This window comes from Myotis myotis, unplaced genomic scaffold (assembly GCF_014108235.1).
Source record: "Myotis myotis isolate mMyoMyo1 unplaced genomic scaffold, mMyoMyo1.p scaffold_m19_p_7, whole genome shotgun sequence".
NCBI lineage: Eukaryota > Metazoa > Chordata > Mammalia > Chiroptera > Vespertilionidae > Myotis > Myotis myotis.
Window position 1 is genome coordinate 25,935,885 of NW_023416379.1, and position 21,954 is coordinate 25,957,838.

The 21,954-nt window shown below is 41.2% G+C and overlaps 1 protein-coding gene across 6 annotated transcripts in view; it reads right to left on the reverse strand.

The window, feature by feature from the left end:
• The window catches only part of NHSL1 (NHS like 1), a 215,462-nt gene that overhangs the window by 78,984 nt on the left and 114,524 nt on the right, over positions 1-21,954 (reverse strand). Inside the window, exon 1 of one of the 6 annotated variants that reach the window (XM_036316584.1) lies at positions 17,194-17,337. The exons of the other annotated variants lie outside the window; for them this stretch is intronic. Coding sequence (XP_036172477.1) covers positions 17,194-17,272 — 79 coding nt within the window. The 5' untranslated portion in view covers positions 17,273-17,337. Of the gene's footprint in view, positions 1-17,193; positions 17,338-21,954 lie in introns of those variants that run through there. 6 annotated transcript variants of the gene reach the window in all.

Genomic DNA, 21,954 nt, shown 5'->3' on the forward strand with positions numbered 1-21,954 from the left:
AATTACCTTAAGGCAGTTATGAAAGCAATGCTAGAACACTTAAATACAAACAACAGAATCTACACATTATATTATTAAGCAAAAAGGATTTATTAAGGCATATTAAGGAGCTTTCAGAATCTCCAGGAGGGCCAGAGTATGTTTACATGCGATCAGCTGGTCACCACTGATTATGTACAAGTCTGGATGCCAAGTGTTCAATCTATTGGAAGCCAATGCCAGAATCTAAGCAACAAGCCAGTGCTGCTGAGCTTATCAGTAGATCTAAACAACTGCCTAACATTTTCCAGTTTGGCATCCAATTTCAATGAGTGGGTCTGGTTGACAGAGCCTAGGTCACATACTTGCACTCTAGCTGCAAGGGAGTCTGCGTGTGAAGGTGCCTGGATGGAGGCTGGTGATGCCATTTATTGAGATGGGGAACACTGGAGGAAGAATGGTTGGAAGCAAAAGGAATCAAGACATGTTACATGCGGGCTGTCTGTTAGCCATGCAAGTAAAAATCTCACATGGGTAATTACCTGTGAGTCTGAAGCTCAGAGGAGAGGCCAGAGCTGGAGATTAAATACAATCTGGAAATGAATATATGGAAGGTACTTAAAACCACTGAACGAGAGAGAGCATTTAGGGAAAGAAGGCAGGTAGAGAAGGGGACAGAGGGCTGAACCTTTAGGCTCTGGGTCCGAAAGAGAAAAAGCCACTGAGGGAGCCCAGAAGTGGCCCATGACTGTTGTGTCTTGAAATCCAAGAGAGGAAACTATGTGGGGTGGGGCTGGGGAGTAGTGGTCAACTCCACGGAATATGCTAATAAGCGAAGTAAGGAAAAGACAGAAGCCCCTCGTATTCTTGAGGAGAATGCACAGCACAGTAGAGGATCAGAAACGCAGATTCAGATAGATGAAAAGTAAAGAGGAGGAGGGAAGTCTGGGAGATCAGATGGAGACCATCTGCTTGATGAATAAGTTTTGCCCTGAAGATAAAATGGGTGGGCACTAAAGGCTATGTGAGGTCAAGAAAATAAAATAGGTCATTATTAACTTCCTTTAAAAAAAATAATAAAACTTTGGTTTGTGTCTCTTCAAGCTCTCTTAATTTGTTTCTGAGTGCATGTGTCATTGAAAAGCCTTTTTTAGAGTCACATTACAAAACAAGATTCAACAATCTGGGTTAATGAATAACAATCACCTTCAGGCAGAAAGATGGGCATTGTTTCCTAAATTAATGAGTTTCATTAATCAAAAAAAAAAAAAAAAGCCTCGACCTCCCATCTTCACCCTTTCCTAATCTCTCTCTGTACAGCTTTTGCAATCATCATCTTCCCACCAACGAACAATGACTGGGTTCAGATTCCAGAACATTCCTGAAAAGAATCGCTCATTTGGGCTCAACAAGGACATTACGGGAAGTCAGGCCCACAAAGTCTTGCAGTTCATCAGCATTTTTTTTTTTTTTTTTTTTGTATTTATGAAGAAAAAATTAACCGGGGGTGAGGGGGTTGGGGGAAGGCAATGGATTCATGAGAATGTTTTAAGATAAAAAGGTGGAGCAAAAGCTCCAGGAATAGAAGACAGTGGGACTAAGCCAGGGGGTTTCCTGGCTGGTTTACTGATATGAAATCATCATGAATATGAAGTCCTGGAACAGATGAGCAACTGAGAATAAGAGAACTTCTCTGAGGATTTAAGACAGGAAACCCAAACCTGTGTCTATGCTGTAGGTCCAGCCTGGTGCTAAATGGCAGCACGGCTTTGTATTGTATAAGCACAGAATCGTCTTTAGGGAAACAAAATAAAAATCACAGCTAGGAGCTAATAGTGTTTACTGAGCATTTCCTGTCCACTATCTCATTTAACTGAGGTGTCTGGGCTGTTATCATGCCCAGTTTTCAAGCTGAGGAAATGGAGATCAGTAAGAAGCTAAGTAATTTTCCAAGGCTACATAAGCTTGCCAGGTGGTAGTGTGTGAATTCAGTCCACGTCTGGGATGCTGGAGGCTCCTTTCTAACTTCTCACCACTCCAAAGGACCTCTGGGGATACCTATGGCAGGACTGAGCACTTAGCTAAGCAGACAGAGAGCTGAGCCCCATATACACTCACTCAACGCAAGAGAGCTGAAAGCCAAAATTAAAGCTGGATTAAGTATACTTTTTACTGGGTACAGAAAAATACAAAGATTATAAATGTGTAGCTCCATGAAATGCCAGAGTGAATGCCTATGCAACCAGCATCCAAATCAAGATATAGATGGTTACCAGCTCCCAGAACTCCCCACAGGCCCCTTCCCCAAAGGTAACCACTACCCTGACAATCACCAGAGATTAGTTTTGCCTGGTCTTGAATTTTATGATTGGAATCCTATTCTTCTGTCTTTGGCTTATTTCACTCACCATTATGTTTGTGAGGGTCACCTATGTGGTTGCATGTAGCAGTTTTTTTAATTTGTATTACTGTGTGGTAATAGAATTACTTATCCATTGCATTATTCTCATGGCCTTTCTGAATACTGCAGCTATGAACATTCTCATACATGCCACTTGGTGAACAGATTTATAAGTAGATTCTAATAGGGGAATTTGCTGGTTCATAGGGCACACATATATTTAGCTTTAGTAGATATTGTCAGAAAGTTTTCCAAAGAGAAAAGCCTAGCAGAGTGATTTCAAGATTTTTTTCCATGTTAAATGGGCTTTCAAGTAAAAACAGAATTTTAAAATACTGAAGGATAGCCCTGCTGGAGTGGCTCAGTAGTTGAGTGTTGACCTGTGCACCAAGAGGTCACCAGCTTGATTCCCAGAAAGGGCACATGGCTGGGTTGCAGGTTCAATCCCCAGTAGAGGGTGTGCAGGAGGCAGCCAATCAATGTTAGATGTTTCTCTCTTATCAATGTTTCTATCTGTTTTTCCTCTCCCTTCCTCTCTCTCTTAAAAAAAAAAATCAATAAAAACATTTAAAAATTTTAAAATACTAAAGGATATCATAAATATTATCATAGGGTCATTCTTGAATATAAGAAATAAACTACAAAAGCTAGTCTTTGTCTTGGAAAATCATCTGAATGATGGAAGTCATGATTCCCAAAGCTTCTACACTAATAAAAGACAAACATGTAAATTGACCATAACCTTTGCTATGCCATAAGCCACGCCCACAGCCAATCAGAGCAACTATATGCAAATTAACCCAACCAAGATGGCAGCCGGCAGCCACGGAGCTGGAGCAAGCAGGAGGCTTGGTTGCTCCTGTGATGGAGGAAGCCAAGCTTCCCGCCTGCCGCGGCTGGCTCTGAGCTCCACTCAAGGCAACAAAGTTTCAATTATAGAAGATAAATAAACCCCAGATACCTGCTTTCAGATGGCTGTGGCCACAGAGCTGGAGCAAGCAGGAGGCTTGGGTTGCCCCTGGCGATGGAGGAAGCCAAGCTTTCCGCCCACCCTGGCCGGCTCTGAGTTCCACTTAAGGCTACAAAGTTTCAATTATAGAAGGTAAATAAATCCCAGAATAAAAAGAAAAGAAAAAAGAAAAAAAGGAGAGGCTGGGAGCTTCCGTCGCCAGGGGGCTTGGCCAGCCTGAAAACGGTCCTCAGCCCCTCACCCAGACTGGCCAGGCACCCCAGTGGGGACCCCACACCCTAAAGGGGGTGTGGCCAGCCTGAAAACAGCCATCAGCCCCTCATCCAGGCTGGCCAAACCTCCATGGGGTGAGGGTCCCCACTGGGGGCGGGGGGGGGAGGGGCTTGACCAGCCTGCAAACAGCCATCAGCCCCTCACCCAGGCTGGTCAGGCACCTCAGCGGGACCCCCACCCTGATCCGGGACACCCTTCAGGGCAAACCAGCCAGCTCCCACCCATGGACCAGGCCTCTATCCTATATAATAAAAGGGTAATATGCAAATTGATCCTAATAGCAGAATGACTGGTCACTATGACACACACTGACCACCAGGGGGCAGATGCTCAATGCATGAGCTTTCCCCTGATGGTCAGTGCGCTCCCACAGGGGGAGCTCTGCTCAGCCACAAGCCAGGCTGATGGCTGCCAGCACAGCGGTGGTGGCGGGAGCCTCTCCCGCCTCCTTGGCAGCACTAAGGATGTCCGACTGCAGCTTAGGTCTGCTCCCTGCTGGTAAGTGGACATGCCCCGAGGGTTGCTGGACTGCCAGCAGTATGTCTGACTGCCAGCTTGGGCCCGGTCCCCCAGGGAGTGGGCCTAAGCCAGCAGGTGGACATCCTCTGAGGGGTCCCACACTGCAACAGGGCATAGGCTGGGCTGAGGGATGCCCCCCCCCCCCCAGTGCACAAATTTTTGTGCACCGGGCCTCTAGTTGTATAATTAAAAGCTAAAGAGAAAATTGGCTGAAAGGGTTGGTGCACATAGTAACTGGGCTGGCTACAAACTAAGGTAGAATAAGAGGAGCCATTGGCTGAAAACTGCAATTTCTAATCCTCACACCTTGCTATGTGAGACCTGGAACCTTAATGTCTCTGGGCCTTGGCTTTTTCACATTTGTAATGATAGACTTGCATTAGTTGAGCTCTATGTTCTGTTTTGGGTACAGAATTATGTGATAGAGAGAGGTAAAAGACAGAATGCTTCTCTCCTGTCAGAAACAGCAAGAATTAAGTCCTCTACACTCATTATTTTATGCACCCAAAGCTAGAAGATATAAAACCATAGCTGTACTTTTGTTGAAAGACAAAAATAAAATTAAAATTGAGGTTAACTGGGTTGATACATGAGGAAATGCAGGGGAGTTCAAAGGGCAACTTATGTGGTGGAGAAACATTTGGGGATCTGATAAGGAAGGAAGTCTTTAGGGGGAAAATTTTTTGAAAATATTTGGCCAAAATGATCCCAAGATTTAAAATGTTCTCTTGGGTTCTTAAATTGTGATGTTAATCACATTTTGCCATATACAACCGCCAGTTCTCTTTCTTACATATGCCACTTCCCTTCCCTCTCCTCTTGTTCCCAGGACACCTGTAATATATCAAACACATTCCAGTGGGTTTGCCATTTTCCTATTTTTACTATGTTTTTCAATAACTGCAGTCCTTTATACTTTTCTTGAGTTGAGAGCTTCATTTTTATTCTTTCTTGTTTAAAAATAAAAATGTGTAAGTTTACTAACTTTCCTCTGCATGCAGTTTTGGCTACATCCCATCAGTTTTGAAATTTAACTTTCTCTGCATCACAACTCTCTAAAATGTCCGTTTTGTATTTAAATATCCTCTTTTGCTTCTATTTTTTAGCTACGATACCAATTAATAAAGCTTAAAATAACATGACACATGGTCTTAAGTTGAATAAAACCCATCTTCATGATATCCATAAAAAAAGTTTGTCATGTTTGGTAAGTTTCTGAAATTTTCCCAGAATCCACCCTTGCCTCTTTGCACTTAGATATGCTGTAAGAAGGTAATACATCCTGTCATGTGTATAACATTAGCTTGTCTTTGCTCTGCAGTGTTTAAACAAGAAAGTAAATTGAGCCAGCTGTCTAAGCAGCACACAAATCATGTCATCCTTCTTCGTCTCCTCCTCTTGCTCCGATTGGCCATCTGAGGTCAAGCCAGCTCTGTGAGGCTGCACTGAATTTTTCATAGATAAGGATTTCTCTTGTAAATACATATTTTGGAAAATAAAACTTAGCACAGAAAAAAAAATTATGGAACACCAAAATCCATATAAACATTTACATGACCACCCTGATTTGGCACACAAATGGCAGTGTGGGATGCTGAAACAGAAAAGGCAAAAGTGGGGCAGGAGGGAGTTAATTTTCTTAAATCTTCTTCTGAAGTGACAAAAGAGTAATAATAAGGCTCATCAGGTTTGTGGCACCATGAAAACAAATCCTCTCATTTACATCCGTGAATAGCAGCTGAATTTATAGCTCAGGATAAATGGTAAGTCAGAGTGAAGCTGGATTAGCAGTGCCCAGCATCTACATATGAACAGTAGGAAGAAGAGGGTACCTACTACGACCCTGACTGATCCACTTAGGAAACGGAATACTCCAAGTGAAAAGATCCGCTGACGCTGCAGTGTGGCGAGTGCCCATTAGATGCACAGAGCCCACGAAGCATTTCACACACACAAATGACAGGCAGAAAATGGCACTAACAGTTATCAGGTCCAGCCAGGTTCCAGTCGAGATTTGCGTGCATTATCCCAGTGAAAGGTCATGAAAATCCTGTGAGTTAGGCGTTTTAGCGGTGAAAGAGCTGAGACCGAGGGAAGTTAAGTGACTTGCCCCATTGCCACGGCCTTCCACGGGCAGAGTCAGTCATCAGTGACTTGAAAGCCCACAGAAGACAAGAGCCTGTGAATTGGAAGCCACACTTCCTCTTTATTTATTCCTCTTCTATTCCTCCTCCAAGGTACGTGGGCCATTTTCCAATTCATATTTTGCAAAACCCCGAGAACTGGTAAATAGTATATATATTAAGACTCAGATGAGAAGATTATGAAAAGAAAGCAAGTTATTTGACATAATTATAAAGCTTCTTTAAAAAATCCTCACCCGAGGATATTTTCACTGAATTTTTTTGAGAGAGAGAGAAACATCAATCAGTTGCCTCCTGTATGCACCACAACCAGGGATCGAACCCACCACCTAGCTATGTGCCCTGACCAGGACTCAAACCTGCAACCTTTTTGGTGTACAGGACAATGCTCAACCAACTAAGCCATCTGGCTGGGTTATAGGCTTTTAAGTAAATATATTCAGATGATTACATGGTAAGCCTAAAATATCAAGATTTTGTTTCTTGTAGTACTTCAAAAAATATATTCTTATTTGGATAACTGGAATAATACAGAAGTAAAGGAGCATGGTAAAATGAATAGGGCGAGCTAGTTTCCATCACAAGGAAGGGATGAGAACACATTTAGAAGGAGGAAAAACAACAGCAACAGAGCAGATCTAAATTAACAATTGTGCCAGGTGTTAGGATCAAAGAAAAAAGGAAAAAGAGAGTGACAATGTAACAGTCAGCCTGGCCTTCAAACACCACTGTGCAGTAGGTTTGCTCATCCTAAGTAAATGTTTCTTTTGAAAAAGTAAATATGCTGAGACAAAGGAAAGAGACTGGCTCAGAAAAGCAAGAAAATATAGACAATATCTGAATAACAAAATGCATGTGCAGTGGATCAAGTAGAACTGTCATTTCCAAAGCCAGGATTATACCTCAAAGTCATTACACATATAAATTAACCAAAGCAAGCAAAACAAAACGTGTCAAGTTTTTAAACTTTGGTGGCAGTGGTGGTACACCAAGTCAGTAGTCTGTCTTTCTAATTTTTCATTCTTTGACTAGTCATTCAGAGAGTTATCTATAAGCTTATTATTCTGCGTTTTGAGAAAAAAATATGTGTAATTCGCGACTTGCCCTCTAGAAAGATGTAGGCAATAGTCCATTTCCACAAAGACAAGTGATTAAGTAGGTTATCATCTCTTTTAATTTCTGACTCCGCTCAGACATCATCCTGCACAGACACAACGTTCTCTATTTTGATACTAAGGCAGCTGTTTTAACATTGAATATGGATAAAGTCACCACACTGGCAAAGCATAACCCAGACTCAAGTCTCTGCTGTCCTGTACATCACAACTAAAATGAATGGATTTTAGAATCACAATATGAGAGTACAGTACTTCTTAAAGGAAGTCAAAAGCAAATCCTCTCTTTTCATTAACAACAGATTAGTGCAGCGGTTCTCAACCTGTGGGTCGAGACCCCTTTGGCGGTCGAACGACCGTGTCACAGGGGTCGCCTAAGACCATCCTGCATATCAGATATTTACATTGCAATTCATAACAGTAGCAACATTACAGTTACGAAGTAGCAACGAAAATAATTTTATGGTTGGGTCACAACATGAGGAACTGTATTTAAAGGGCCAGAAGGTTGAGAACCACTGGATTAGTGTATTTCCAGCATTTGGGGTATGAGGAGGGCCTTTGACAAAGAGAATGGCTCTCATGAAGGCAACATTAGAAAAACAGTGCTAAAAAGAAGTCAGCATCTCAAATGTCCTACTTTTACACAACACTTGGAAAAACCGAAGATGAGCCTTTGATATTCTACCACCACAAACAATCTTCATTCCTCCAACTTATTATTGTTAGCCTTTCCTGCACAAAGTCAGCATATAATAACGTAAGATCCCTTGGCTGATTTTTCCACTGGAGCCCTTAGAAGTCTGAGACACACTTAGAGGCATGCCTTGGGTCAACTATGATGTTCCAGAGGTCAGGGAAAGATCGTGGATCAGCCAGAAATAAAGATCCCTTACAGCTGTCGGAAAGGGCATACAATTTTAGTGTTTGTCAGATATAGTGCATTCAATGTTAAGGTCCACTGGAAATCAAATCTTCTAAGAGAAAGATTCCTATATCCCAATCCCATTTTTTGTTTTGTTGTGCTGGTGTAGTCGTTTTCTACTGCTATTATAACAAATTACCATGAACTTAGCATCTTAAGACAATACCCATTTATCATCTCACAGTTGTTAGCCCAGCAGCTTTGCCTGGGCTTTCTGCTTAGAGCAGCGGTTCTCAACCTGTGGGTCGAGACCCCTTTGGGGGCCGAACGACCCTTTCAAAGGGGTTGCCTAAGACCATCAGAAAACACATATAATTACATATTGTTTTTGTGATTAATCACTACACTTTAATTATGTTCAATTTGTAACAATGAAAATACATCCTGCATATCAGATATTTACATTACAATTCATAACAGTAGCAAAATTACAGTAATGAAGTAGCAATGAAAATAATTTTATGGCTGGGGGTCCTCACAACAGGAGGACCTGTATTAAAGGGTCGAGGCCTTAGGAAGGTTGAGAATCACTGGCTTAGAGTCTTACAGGCCTCGGTGGAGGTGTTGGCTGGCCTGGGCTCTTATCTGGAGGCTGTGAAGGTAAATTTGCTTCCAAGCTTATTCAGGTTTTTGTCAGAATTCAGTTCCTTCTCAGTTTCCTAGTAACTCTCTCCATCCTCAAGCCAGCAATGAATCTCCTACTTCCCCTTCCCCATCAGTGAGGAGAAAGCTCAGCGTTTACAGGCTTGTGTAATTACATTACTAGTAAACTCACCTGGATAATCCAAGATAATCCCATTACTAAAGTCTCTGAGTAGTATCCTTAATTACATCTGCAAAGTCCTCTCGCCACACAGTGTAACATACTGCCAGGCATGCTACCAGGGGCTGAAAGCCATGTCAGCCCAGATATTGACTACCACAGTTGGTAGAGTGGAGAAGTCGTTTTCCATTAGATAGATTCCTCAACTCCAGAAAAGAACATTATTCTGCAAAAAGACCAAAATTCCTCAAAAAGACCACGTCACCTTGATAATCAATTATGAATTAATCATTAAATTGTTTACCTGTGCTTTCCTTAATGGACTACTATTTTTAGTTTGCACCACCATTCCAGGTAATAAATACTACAACCCTAGACCTGAATCCCTGGCTTTGGTTGACAACATCCAGATCATTTACTCCTACAGAATACTGTGGTACTGCATCCCAATCACAGTTTTCCCAGGTAAAATCTGAATAGTTATAGGACCTCTTGGCACAGTTACTTCTTCAAAGACAAATAATCTTACTTAAAATTCTTTATGCATTTCAACTGGTTAGCAATTACTAGTATTTAGCGAGAATAGCTGGCATGAGCCAAAGCATTCTCAGCTGTGAACAGTTTATAACTTCATACAAGGGTAGGCTAATACTTTCTACTTTATCTCCAAAACTAAGTTGAATGACACACCAGAATTCGTCCTCATATTTTTCAAATATTAATGAAAAATCCAACCAACATTTACATATGATTCTTGGCATGATAATGAAAGATACACATTCCCTGCCTTCTAGGTACTTACTGGCTAGCATGAGCTGTATGACATTGTGATGGGGACACAAAGGAGGGGCTCAAAACCAGCTTCGAAATATTTGTTATGGAGGGAACATCTGAACTGAGTCCTGTCGGTCAAATCTAAATGTTAGCCAGAAGAGCCTGCTCAATGGTTGAGTGTCCACCTACAAACCCCGGAGGTCATGGTTCGATTCCTGGTCAGGACACATGCCCAGGTTGTGGGCTCAAACCCCAGTGTGGGGCATGCAGGAAGCATAAAATATATTTAAATGTTAGGTAGAAGAAACAGGGGAGAAACAGATATTCATTCTAGGCTGAGGGTCCTGGCACATGCAAAGAAAGACAAACAAGTGAATATGAATAGGGGAAGGGACTAGTGAGCATTGAGGCTGAAGAGGAAGATAGGGAAGCATTCTTTCATGAAGGGCTCCTCTAGGTCATGTTAAGGAAGTTAACTTTATCCTAAAGTAATGGCATGATGGGGAGTGGGGGTTAGGGATGAAGAATGTTAATCTGAGAAGAAACACATGGGGTCTGTTATTCACATTCTGGGTAGCGTTTGAAGAAGGGATTAGAGAGCAATTAGCCTAGAATCAGGGAGTTAGGAGCTGATAAGCCAATAAAAGCATGAAATGCTAATAGTTACATTAAGGCAGTGCTGGCCCAGGAGATGGAGAGGAAAGATGGGTTCCAGAACATGTTAGAGAGGTGGGATTGACAGGAAGGGGAGGAGAATGGGAGAGGAGGCAGCAAAGAGGACTGCCAGTGTCCTGCTACATACAGGCACCTTATCTCATTTGATTCCTACAACATCACCACATCTAGTAGGCAGGGTGGTCACTCATTTATCAGATGGGGAAAATGGCTCAGAGAGGTCCAGCGGCTTCCTCAGACTTAGTGAATGATAGACCCAGCATCAGAAACTCTCTGACTCCTCAGTGAAGGGAATTTCTGCTTCTTGTGCAGAGATTTTACTCACAGTTAACCACATCATGAAGATTTCAGGCTCACCATCCTCAAAGTGCATTTTAGTAAGACCTCAACTGGTCATTAAATGATCGGTCCATCATTTGCATTTTTTGAGTTGAAAAGACAACCTATAGGTCAAAGTGCCTATAACTTTTAATAACTAGAACAGTTCGCAGAGATAAGGGAGAGAGGATAAAGTCCCTAATGCAGCTAAACATTCAATCACTCAACAGGTATTAATAGAGAACCTCTAGGTATACTCTGACATAAGGTCCTGAATAATAAGCAGCTTGTTCTCATAATACCTAATACAGACAGAAAAACACAGCAACCAAATTGAAAGCATATTTAAAGAGAAAATGGGGAACAAGAACTGCAATGGAAATAGAATGAAATGCATAAGGAGAGCCCAAGAAAATAATCCAGTGGATCTGAACATTTAGAACCAGGGATGGGAGGACCAAATGAAATAAAATGTCTATAGAAATTTAAAAACTCACTTGTTTCAATAACGGTTTGCTAAGAGAAAATAATCCCATATTTCTAAAGATAATTTTACCACTTTTCTTTTTCGGTCTATGCTCAATTGCTTATCTACCAGACTATGCATTGGAGGGTGTGAGTGTGTTTAATTGAAAAGCCAAGAGGGAAGAAAGTGCATAGAGTCAATCCTCAATCCTTTAAGAGAAATAATACACTTCAGACGGGTGCTTGAGAGAAGCCTTGGCCATTTCTCTGAGGGTGACCTGCTACTTCAAAGACCAAGAAGTGACCTGAGAAATGGACCTCCCCCCATCTCTCCCAGTCACCACAAAGCCTAGACTCATTTGTTCTGAATGTTTGAATTTCTAGAAACACATTAACCTTCCTCCTCCTTTATGATCAGCTTCCCCCTCTTACAAGCCATTCATGATTAAAGTCGTTACATTAGATTTTTCTATCTGGTTGCTATAGAAAACAAACTCCAAAAGTTAAGAGTCTTTTGTATTCTGCTTTTTACCTGCATATTTTCAGTCCCACTGAAAGTAGAAAAGTCCACTTTTATATTTTAAACTATCCTCAAAAAGGTCCATTTATTTTCCTAGAGACTGATGGCTCAAGTCCTTTTCACCTGAACTAGGTTAAATATTCCATTTCATTCCTTTAATCCATAAATATGGACTGGGATCCCTTCTTGGTGGTGCTATTGGGCTACACCCTTAAGGAGCTTAGAATCTAGGAGAACCTATCACTACCACACACAATAGGAAGTACATGGAAAACATGCAAATCGCACTCAATAGGGGGTAAAGGTCAGCTCCTGCTGTCCCTGCTAATGATACCATGAAAGAAAACACCGGGGCTCTATGAAAGAGTAAAATATGCTGCACTCATCATGGAAGGACTGTTTGCCATTCCTCATAACACATCAGAGCTCAGCAAAACAAGCGTACTCATAAGAATAAAAACTGAGCTGCGTATTAAACATGTAAGTTAGCACTCTGTTTTGAACAGGTTCCCTACTGCTTTGTCCTCATTATCCTAAAAACCATGAGAATGACTTCCCTAAAATTCCAACAGAAACTCTCTTATCAAACTTATTTAATAAAGATGGAAAGTACAGCACAGTAGCTGTGTTAAGTATACAGATTGCTACCTTTAACGACAAAATGAGATAGAACAGTCTTCATTCCCATCACAGAAAAAATGCAGGAGTCTCATCGAAGACCAGACCTTCTATGCGCATCTGAAGAGAACACCTCACCTGGGACTGGAGTGTCTCAGAGAAGCCTTTTGCTTTTCTGTCAGACTAAGGATTGACACAGCTGTAAGTTTTGTAACTAAGACAACAATCCCTCTCCTCTGTAGTTTAGTTTTGGCCTGTGACTGACATCCCCAAATACAAGAGAAATTGCCAAGACTTGAGCTTTTATTGAGTGAAGTGGAGTTTGGGGCAAAGGAGTGGCACGATTCTTACGTTTTTTAAGGTTCACTCTGGCTGTGGGGTTGAAAACGGGCTGAGCTATGATAGCAGCCCAGGTAAGAACCAGGCAGGAAGGTGGCAGTGGGGTGGTGAAAGGGAGTCAAATCCTGGAAAATATTTTAAAAATAGAGTCAATAGGATTCTCTGACCATCAAAAGTGGGGTATGAGAGAAAAAGGAGTCATATGATGTTAAGGTTTTTGGTCTCAGCACCTGGAAAGATGGATTTGCCACCTACTGAAATGAGGAAGACTGCATGGACTGGATGTGGGGGCAAAGGTGGGGAGGCAGGAGCTTCGATATGTTCATAAAGTCTGTTAGACATCCACTTGGAAATATGGAGCAGCACCCGGATATTCATATTTAAAGTTTAGGGGAGAGGTCTTGGCTGGAAATAGGAACTCGGGAGTTATCTGTACATCACAAGGACTAGGTACAGCGAGGGACGCGACACTGACCAGAGCATTCTCTTAGCGTGAGTGCGCCTTCTCATTGCGCGGTGAGGGAAGCATCACTGCGGCAGAGAGAAGCCGGCTCTCTCATTTCTCCACGGGACATCCATATAGGCTGACCTGATTTCAGACATCACACAGGGCGGGAGACAGAGAAAGGGAGCTGCTCTTCACCCACAGAGCATGAAGGTCACTTTCCCATGGTGAAGTGAGGGAGAGGGAGATTAAAGAAAATCTCGTCAAACACAGTCCCAACAGCAGCCTGGGAGAACCCTTTGGAATGCCATGTGCCCAGGGAGTCTCACCTATTTTAGGGGCTCCTGTTTTCTCCTCAGGTCACAGGCACATCATTTTTTGCAGATAACACCAACAATGGGTCTATTAATCAATTTCGTGAAGGTAAGTGAGGGCTGGGAGCAACTAAGACAAACTCATTCTCAGTTGAATTTGTTATCATAAACAAAACTATATATATAGATAAAGATTTAGAATATTTGCCATGCCAACATTAACTTTCTATGGGAAGCAAAAAAGGCACCAGATGGTTAAGCTTTAGATATTCTCAGTGGATGACTAAATGAAGGCAAATATCAAACTAATGTTTTACATTTAAGCCATGCTTAGAACCATCAAAAGATTACTCACCTGCACGCAAGTCCTTTCAGCGTTCAGTGCACTCAAGTCCACTCAGCATCTTTGGAAATGCACATACAATGTCATCTTTTGAATGCTACTTTTTTGAAACTTCCATTGTAATGTACTGATAATTCAGTTGGCCAACTTTTACACTCACTAACCAATTCTCTATGAGGTGAAAACCGGGCTGCCAATTACTGATAAAAAAAGGAATAGAGTGAGAAGAGAAATACCCCAGTGATTAAGGAGAGCTCAGTACCGACTCCTCAGCAATCAACCTAAAGTAGACCTATGTAAGGGTAAAACTATCCATTGCTCCTTCTAGATAGGGAGATATTTTTGTGAAAATAAAACCTCTATGTAAGGATAAAAACCATCCATTCATCCATCCCTCCTTCTGGATACGGAGAGATTTGGGGAAAATAAAACAATATTATAAAAGGCACCATATGAGAAGTCCAAATCTTGTTTTAAATTGTTATCAAGGACTTGTTCTGCCAGGAAACACTTCCAAGGTGGAAAGGTTTTGTCTCAACTGCTGTGGCAGCAAACACTTCCACTGGAGCAGTGAGAGCAGTATCAGGATACTCGCTGGCTTCCATCACTTTCAAAATATTTGTGTTGCTGCACGCTCATTTGCCAGTCTATGTGACTTACAGTACTTTGTGTTCATCTGGGTGTAGTCATACAACTATGATTCCAGAAAATGTTACAGAAGTTGGTATAAATATGCTGCAATGGAAAACCAGAAGTTGCCCAGCCAGTGTGGCTCAATGGTTGAGCATTAGCCCACACACCAAGAGGTCGCAGGTTTGATTCCTGGTCAAGGCACATGCCAGGGTTGCAGAAGGCAGACAAGCAATGTGTTTCTTTCTCATTCATGTTTCTATTTCTCTCTCCACACCCCCTCTCTAAAAAATCAATAAAAACATATTTTTTTAAAAGTTATTAAAAAAAAGAATATCTGCAGTCTATCTACCCTTCTCACTATGTAGTTACACCATATTTGCAAATTATGGTACAAATTAGTCTTTACTTTCACAAGCCCGAGGTAAGCCTAATCAGTAACGTTCTGAAGCACTTAAGAGGGTCAGATTTAAATAGCATTGCTATAAAATAGAAACAGACTCATAGATACAGAGAACAGACTGATGGTTGCCAGAGGGGAGAGGGGACTGGGTGAAAAAGGTGAAGGACTAGGCAGTACAGATTGTTAGCTACAAAACAGTCAAGAGGATATACAGTACAGCATAGGAAATATAGTCAATAATATTGTAATAACTATGTATGGGTCCACATGCGTACTGGTAATATCAGAGGGAACACTTTGTAAAGTGTATGATTGTCTAACCACTAGCCGTACACCTGAAACTAATACAAAATTATATTGACTGTAAACTGTAATTGAAAAATAAAATGTAAGAAAGAAAGAAATAGTATGACTACATACTTATGAGGAAATGCCCAGCATCTTATGGAAGTTGCTATTCAATACTCAGTATTTTACCAGGCAGATTTTCTTTTCACAGCTAAAGAGATCTTTACTCGAGCTTACATTAATGGACAGAGTTGGGATTTATTAAATCTTCTTCACTAATCTGTCAATTACTTTTATTATTGGGGTCATGATTACTAGGAACCCCCTTTAAAAAGTCTTTGGCTTTGTTTTGTGCTCAAAGTTAATCTTGAAGAAAGAGGACTCCCCAGAAGTGGGCACAAGTGGCTAGGAAGGCAGCGGAGGTCTTGGGCGCAGAAGAGGGGGCCTGGGAGAAGGGCAGGAGCAGCACGAGGGAGGCTCTCCTGGGTGGGGACTGTGCTTGGCACATGGCAGGTGCCCCCGATATCTGGTGAGTAAACACTTATACACAAAATTCTACCGTACAGTTTGGTCAGATTTGAGAAACTTCAGAACTATTTTGGAATATCAGCAAATTTGGAGTGAATCTAGATATATAAATTAGCCACCTTAAGGATAATATTCAGGATAATATTGGCCCTCTTTTGCATAAAACTGGGTATTCTCTTATAGCAACAGTTTTCCAGGAAAAAGGGAAGGGACTAGACTAGAGCTTCCTTTGTCCTCTTAAAATTAGGAAAGGGTCTGAATAAAGCAAAACCCCAAGTCTAGGAGCTGGCTAAGGAAGGAGAGATGAAAAACCACGGGTGCTGGGGGCTTCCACATGCTACCTTTTCTTTTGTCATCTCATCTCATCTCATCTCATCTCAAAGCATTTACAGGGGCTCCTTTTCATTCACTAAGGAACTTATTCTGTTTGAACACAGAAAAGTCACTACTCTTACGCCTGGTGTAAATCCATTTCTCCAGCGGATCTTCTGGCAACTCTGGAATCTCCTGACTCCTGCCTCTCCCCTGAACCTGCCCTGAACCATGTGGCTGGCCAATGCCTCCCTGTAAGAACACCCCTCAGAGAGCACAGTCCTCCTCCTCCTCCTCCTCCTCCTCCTCCTCCTCCTCCTCCTCCTCCGAACATCGGCTCCCTTGGGAGAGCAGAGGCACCTGTCCCAGCTTCCACTCTAAAAGTGTCAGTGACGACGAACCTCGCACAGTTTCACTCAGTGAAATACAACAAGAAACAACACGGATGTTCTCTTCTGGTCATCAAAAGAGAGATTTTTCTCTTTTGTTTTCAAATGTTGTCTTGCGAAACTTCTCAAGAACAAACATATAATATAGAATCTGACCTTTGAAAACCATTCTCCACTTAAATAGAAATTCACATAAATTACATTTCATCGCATGGCTCCTAAAGCTCACTAGATGCTATTTATACCTTTTTGTTATAAGAAGACATTCCAAAGAGAGCGTGGCCAGGAGTGTTCACATTCCTCTTATCATGCACCCCCCTCCCCCCAACAAATTAAACCCAAGTTCAAGTCAGCATGGCTATCTGTCTCAATGGTTCTCAGGGTTAGCCACGTTTTGACTATAACAATACAAATTCTAAACCCAATCTAAATCAATAAAACTTGATAAATGTCATGTAATCAGCCAATGAAGGATGAATGCTGTTAACATTAGACCAAATAGTTTGTCATTATACTGCCTGTCAAATGAAGACCTTCGGATTTCAAATTCAAGCGCTCTGTATGATTTTATAATATAATTGACATTTTCTTTTCAATTTAAGAATATCCATCTTCCCACCCAGAGTCCCCAATACAAAATCTCGCCAAGCTGTTTACTCATGCAAAGCTATTAATTGCTTAAAGCCCCTCAGGTTGTTTTCAGCAGTATTTGCTTCTGATATTTACAAGAGAAACATACATACCCGGGCGTACCTTTGTGCCTGGTTGACGGTGGAGATATGATGTCCTGAGTGGCAAACTGCCTCTATCACACTGATCCATCTGCCTTCGTCTATTAACCACCACCTTTACCAACGCGTGTGCAGACTACTGATCACACCTTCGCATCTACAGGGAGTTCAATCTGGCTTAGGTTTAACACAGCTCCCCCAACGGGCAATCAGAGGATAAGAAAGGGAAAGGGGAGGGGGGGGGGGGGGGACTAAAAAAGAAAGACACAGAAATCAGCAAATAGGTAAACATGAGACAGGATATGTTAAAAATGGAGAATTTAACTGAAACCTTTGCCAGTGCTTTTGGCAACTGAAGTCATTTGATTCAGTTCCACCAAATTAGCCAGAGCACTCTCCTTGCACAGAGCATGCTCCAGAGCAGGCAGACCCCAGCTCTGCGCTCAGGCAGCAGAGCCAGTTAACCGCTCTTTCATTCCTTAAGGATGGCATCTCCCGGTTTATATTGAATCATCTATTCAACAAGGCGATCTGGCTTCGACTGCCACATACTTAAGAACAAGATTTTGATTAGTAGTAGGAGCGAGAAAGGGAACTAGAAAGCATGACAAAGTTTTCAAGGGAGAGACAAAGGAAATAAAGGGCTAGCTTTGTTTGGTTTATTAAATTTCAAGGGCTTTGCCTGCCAGTTTGAAAAATGCATGATATCACCAGTGTGTTTATTAAAAGTGCTGCTTTAAATTGCAGATTGAGCAAGTGTGAATTCCCTTTGGTAGCTGTAGGTTATTGACTAACAATTATATGCCATTTTTGAATGAAAGGAGGGGGAAAGAATGGCAGGACTATGGCTCTAAAGCTGCTGCTAAATGTACGACAGTAAAATGTCCAGATTCACATGGATGCAACATTTCTAGGGTCCCTTGCATTTTAATTGTTCAAGTCTTTTAGAATGATGTTCAGATCAAAGAGTAAAACAGCATAAACTTTGCACAAGGCTTACTTGACAATTTATTACCGGATTTAGGAAGGGGTGGGGAACCTGCCAGAGCATAGGGCTGCTTGCTAGCTAACTTGAAAAATGCACTTGTTTCAGCACAGAAATAACAAATCTGTTTCTGATTCCAGACATTATATTCCAAATGCTGCCAAGAAAAGAATCTAAGGAATTCTTTTACATACACAACATACACAAGACAACTGGAGAGAGGCCTGTGATCTGCTCCAGGGTGCACAACAGGGAAGGAGAGAGTTGCGTTTTTAGTATGAACTGCCCTCGCGGGAGCAGAAGCACATGCCTGAGATAGTTCTGAGCTGTAATCTGCAACATAACTCTGCTATTATTAGACAACCTAAAGGCTTTCCTAAATCTGTAACTTGTGAAGCAGAAAAGGATGTGGACGGGACCCTGCCATGCTGAGCATGCAAGCAGCTGGGAGACACCCACTCCACACAATTCACCACTTTCCAATGAAACTAGATTTCTAGCTCTTGGACGATACATAAGACCTAAGAAAGGGAAAGAATCTAGTCCAACACCAAAGCCAGTTTTAAATCTGTGTAGAGAATGCTGGCTGGGTAAAATCCAATACTAAATTCAGAAAATTAAGGTCCATGATGTTCACCAAGCATGCTAAAATTATTCTTAGAACACAAAAAGACTTACACATTAATCCTTTCATAAGAGCAATGGTTTTAAACTTAACTACACAAGGGTATCCTGCTTTACAACTTATTGAACTATGTAATGTTCAAGCCAATGATTCAAAAGGATGTAGTTTCGCATGCATCACTTCTGTTTTATTAATACGGGGAAGACTCAGCAACAGAATCCACTTTGGAGAGAAAGATCATAGGAGAATTCTGAAAGACTGAGTCATCCAGCAGACTGAGCCATCTAATGCAACTGTTTAAATTTTTGGCTCACACTGAGTTGACTGCAGTCAACTGAGTTCAATTTTGTTTTTTGTTTTTCCCCTTCTCAGCAGGATGAGTTCATAAAGGAAACTGGATCATTTATTGGAAATAAAAAGGCACCATTTTCTACTTTTGCATGACGGATCATAGTGAGTGTATATTTAACCCTTGTACCTACACATACAAACCTGTCTTAAAGCATAAGACTAACATTGCTGTAAGTTACAAACGAATCATCACATTGCCGTAAAGTTACAAACGAATCATCGCAGCAGCTACACTGACAGTCATTCTTACATTCTGTCCATTAACTACATCTCCTATCGATGCTATTTTACAATGTTATTTTACATAATGGGGTGAAGTGTTCCCCCAAAACCCACATCTACTGGGAACCTCAGAATGTGATTTTATTTGAAAACAGTCTTTGCAGATGTAATCAGTTAAAATGAAGTCATATATTGGAGTAGAGTGGGCCCTAAATCCAGTGACTGCTGTCCTTATGGAGCAAACCACCTGACACAGAGATGCAGGGAGACACACAGGAAAGACAGAGCCAGAGGTGCTGCCACAAGCCAAAAACACCTGCGGCCTCAGAAACTGGAAGAAGCACAGGAAGATCCTCTCCTAAAGGCTTCAGAGGGAGCATGACCTCGCCAGCACCTTGATTTTGAACTTTAGCCTCTAGAACTGGGAGAGAAGAAATTTCTGTTGTAAACTACTCACTTAGTGGTCATTTGTTACAGCAGCTCTAGGAAACTAATACGGATTTGTTTATCCACTAACCCGTGCCAGTTGGCCAATGCTTTGCTTACCAGTCTACAAGAAGATTACTACAGGAAATGAGATGAAAGGTCTAAGTACTTTTACAGCTGTTTGACATTGTGGCGATATCCCACAGCACATGATTTTATGTTTTACAAAATATCTGACTGTGATGGATTGGAAATTAAAAGTAGAAAATAGTCTTCACAGTTAGAGATGCACTACAAAGATCATTAATATTTATAAAGATGAACTGGTGTACTGCAATTAAGAAACTTACCATCTGAATCATCTCAGAGAAACTTAATTAGGTTCCATGCAGTTTTAGTGGTAAAAAATATTTCATTCTAATTTTTTGAACAAAGTAATCTGTGAATAGTATTCGATATATGCATGGTAGTTTGCCATTGACCATGTTCTTTGATTAGCCAGAAACTCACTTCCCAGACCATATTAGGTCATGGATTATGTAAGTGAAGGAACAACACATCATGGCTTTGTTGACCATGTGGACCTTGGCAGGACTTGAGAGGACATCTTCCCAGAGACTGGGAGCTCAGGCGTTGCTCATCCAAAACGAACTTGGGTGGAGTGGGCGTATCTGAGCTACTTCAATGGCAACAGTAGAGAGTGATTTTAACTAAATGAGCTATTATCCTGACAAGAAAGATAAAGGTGACATCTCTCTTTACAAGAAGGCATTTTTTTTCTAGCACCAAATCAACCAAAAGCTGAGTAGACAAGAATTCAGAAAAAAATAGTCTAAATGGAGAAAAGGAAACCTGCATCAATGTGGGAGGCTGTCTGGTGTGAATGTTTTCTTTGAACATTTAAAGGAAATGCACAGGAACACAATTTAACCCCAAAGAAGGGCAGCCCTGTTTCCTTTAAAGTCAATGCAAATCATAACCGCAGACTCCATACCCCTTAGAACCTCAGCCAGCCACAGAAACAGGCCAGTTAATGAAACCTGAAAATGCCTCCAACAGAGGGGAACACACACACAGTGAGAACACAAAGCCGCAAGGAGCCCTTGATATTCCTGTGTTGAATCTCAATCGCCATCACTTTAGCCCGGGGTTGCCTCATCTGTAGCACAAAGGGCAACCTAAAAACCATTACTGTAAACCAAGAGGCTATCCATCCCAGGAAGAGAGCAAAATGTCAACTATTTGTCCTGGCTGCTGGGAGAGCAGAAGTGGGCTTTAAAGGGGACTGTGGATTCCTGGTTAAAACACACACTTCAGCATAAAAGTACTCAGTTGTCATCACATGCCATTCACCTAACTTTCTAAAATGTCCTAAGTTACCACGGAAACTAAGAGTCCGTGAAATTGATAGATTCTTTCATAAAGTGAAATTGCTGTTATGGGAATGGGTGGAGACAAATATGTTGAAGCTGCAAAAGTCATACCCTGCAACAACTCCGCACCTGCATTCAATTAAAAATCTAAACCTTAAGCTATCATTAGATCATAATGATTTCAACCTCACTGTGGAAATTACACTAGGTTAGCAAGCACCCTCATCCAATAAAACTGAATGTTGGCTCTGATAGTTACATTCTTGAGACAACAACTTTTAAAAAAACACACAAAACAACTTATTTTTTTTAAAAAAAAAAATGAGCTCATAACTCACTTAATCTAAAATTATTTTCCAGAAGTATTCAAATTCATTTCAGCCTTCTGAGCTCCTTAGAAATCTACTGCAACTAGATAATCTCTATAGTATAAATTAACTTAATTCTTTTGGAGAGAAAAATGGGATGTTCTTTCTTGTTCTTACCCCCTCAGTTTTATCAAATTTGTACCAACTGTATAAACAAATATCCAAAACTCAGCTTAATATTAAAGGGTTGGTTGGTTTTTAAGGTGTCAAATTAGGGTTAAAACTGTAAAGGTTAAGTCTAGAGAATCCATGTCTTTCCTCATTAATAGCCTGAGGACAAAGGAACAGTTAATAAAGCAAGCCAGGACCACTTTATTTCCAAAAATTGAAAAGCTGTCAAGAATTTCACATCAACAGAATGACATACACTGAAAGAAATGAACAAAATAATCTATTCCAGTTGCGAGGAAATTCATTTTCACT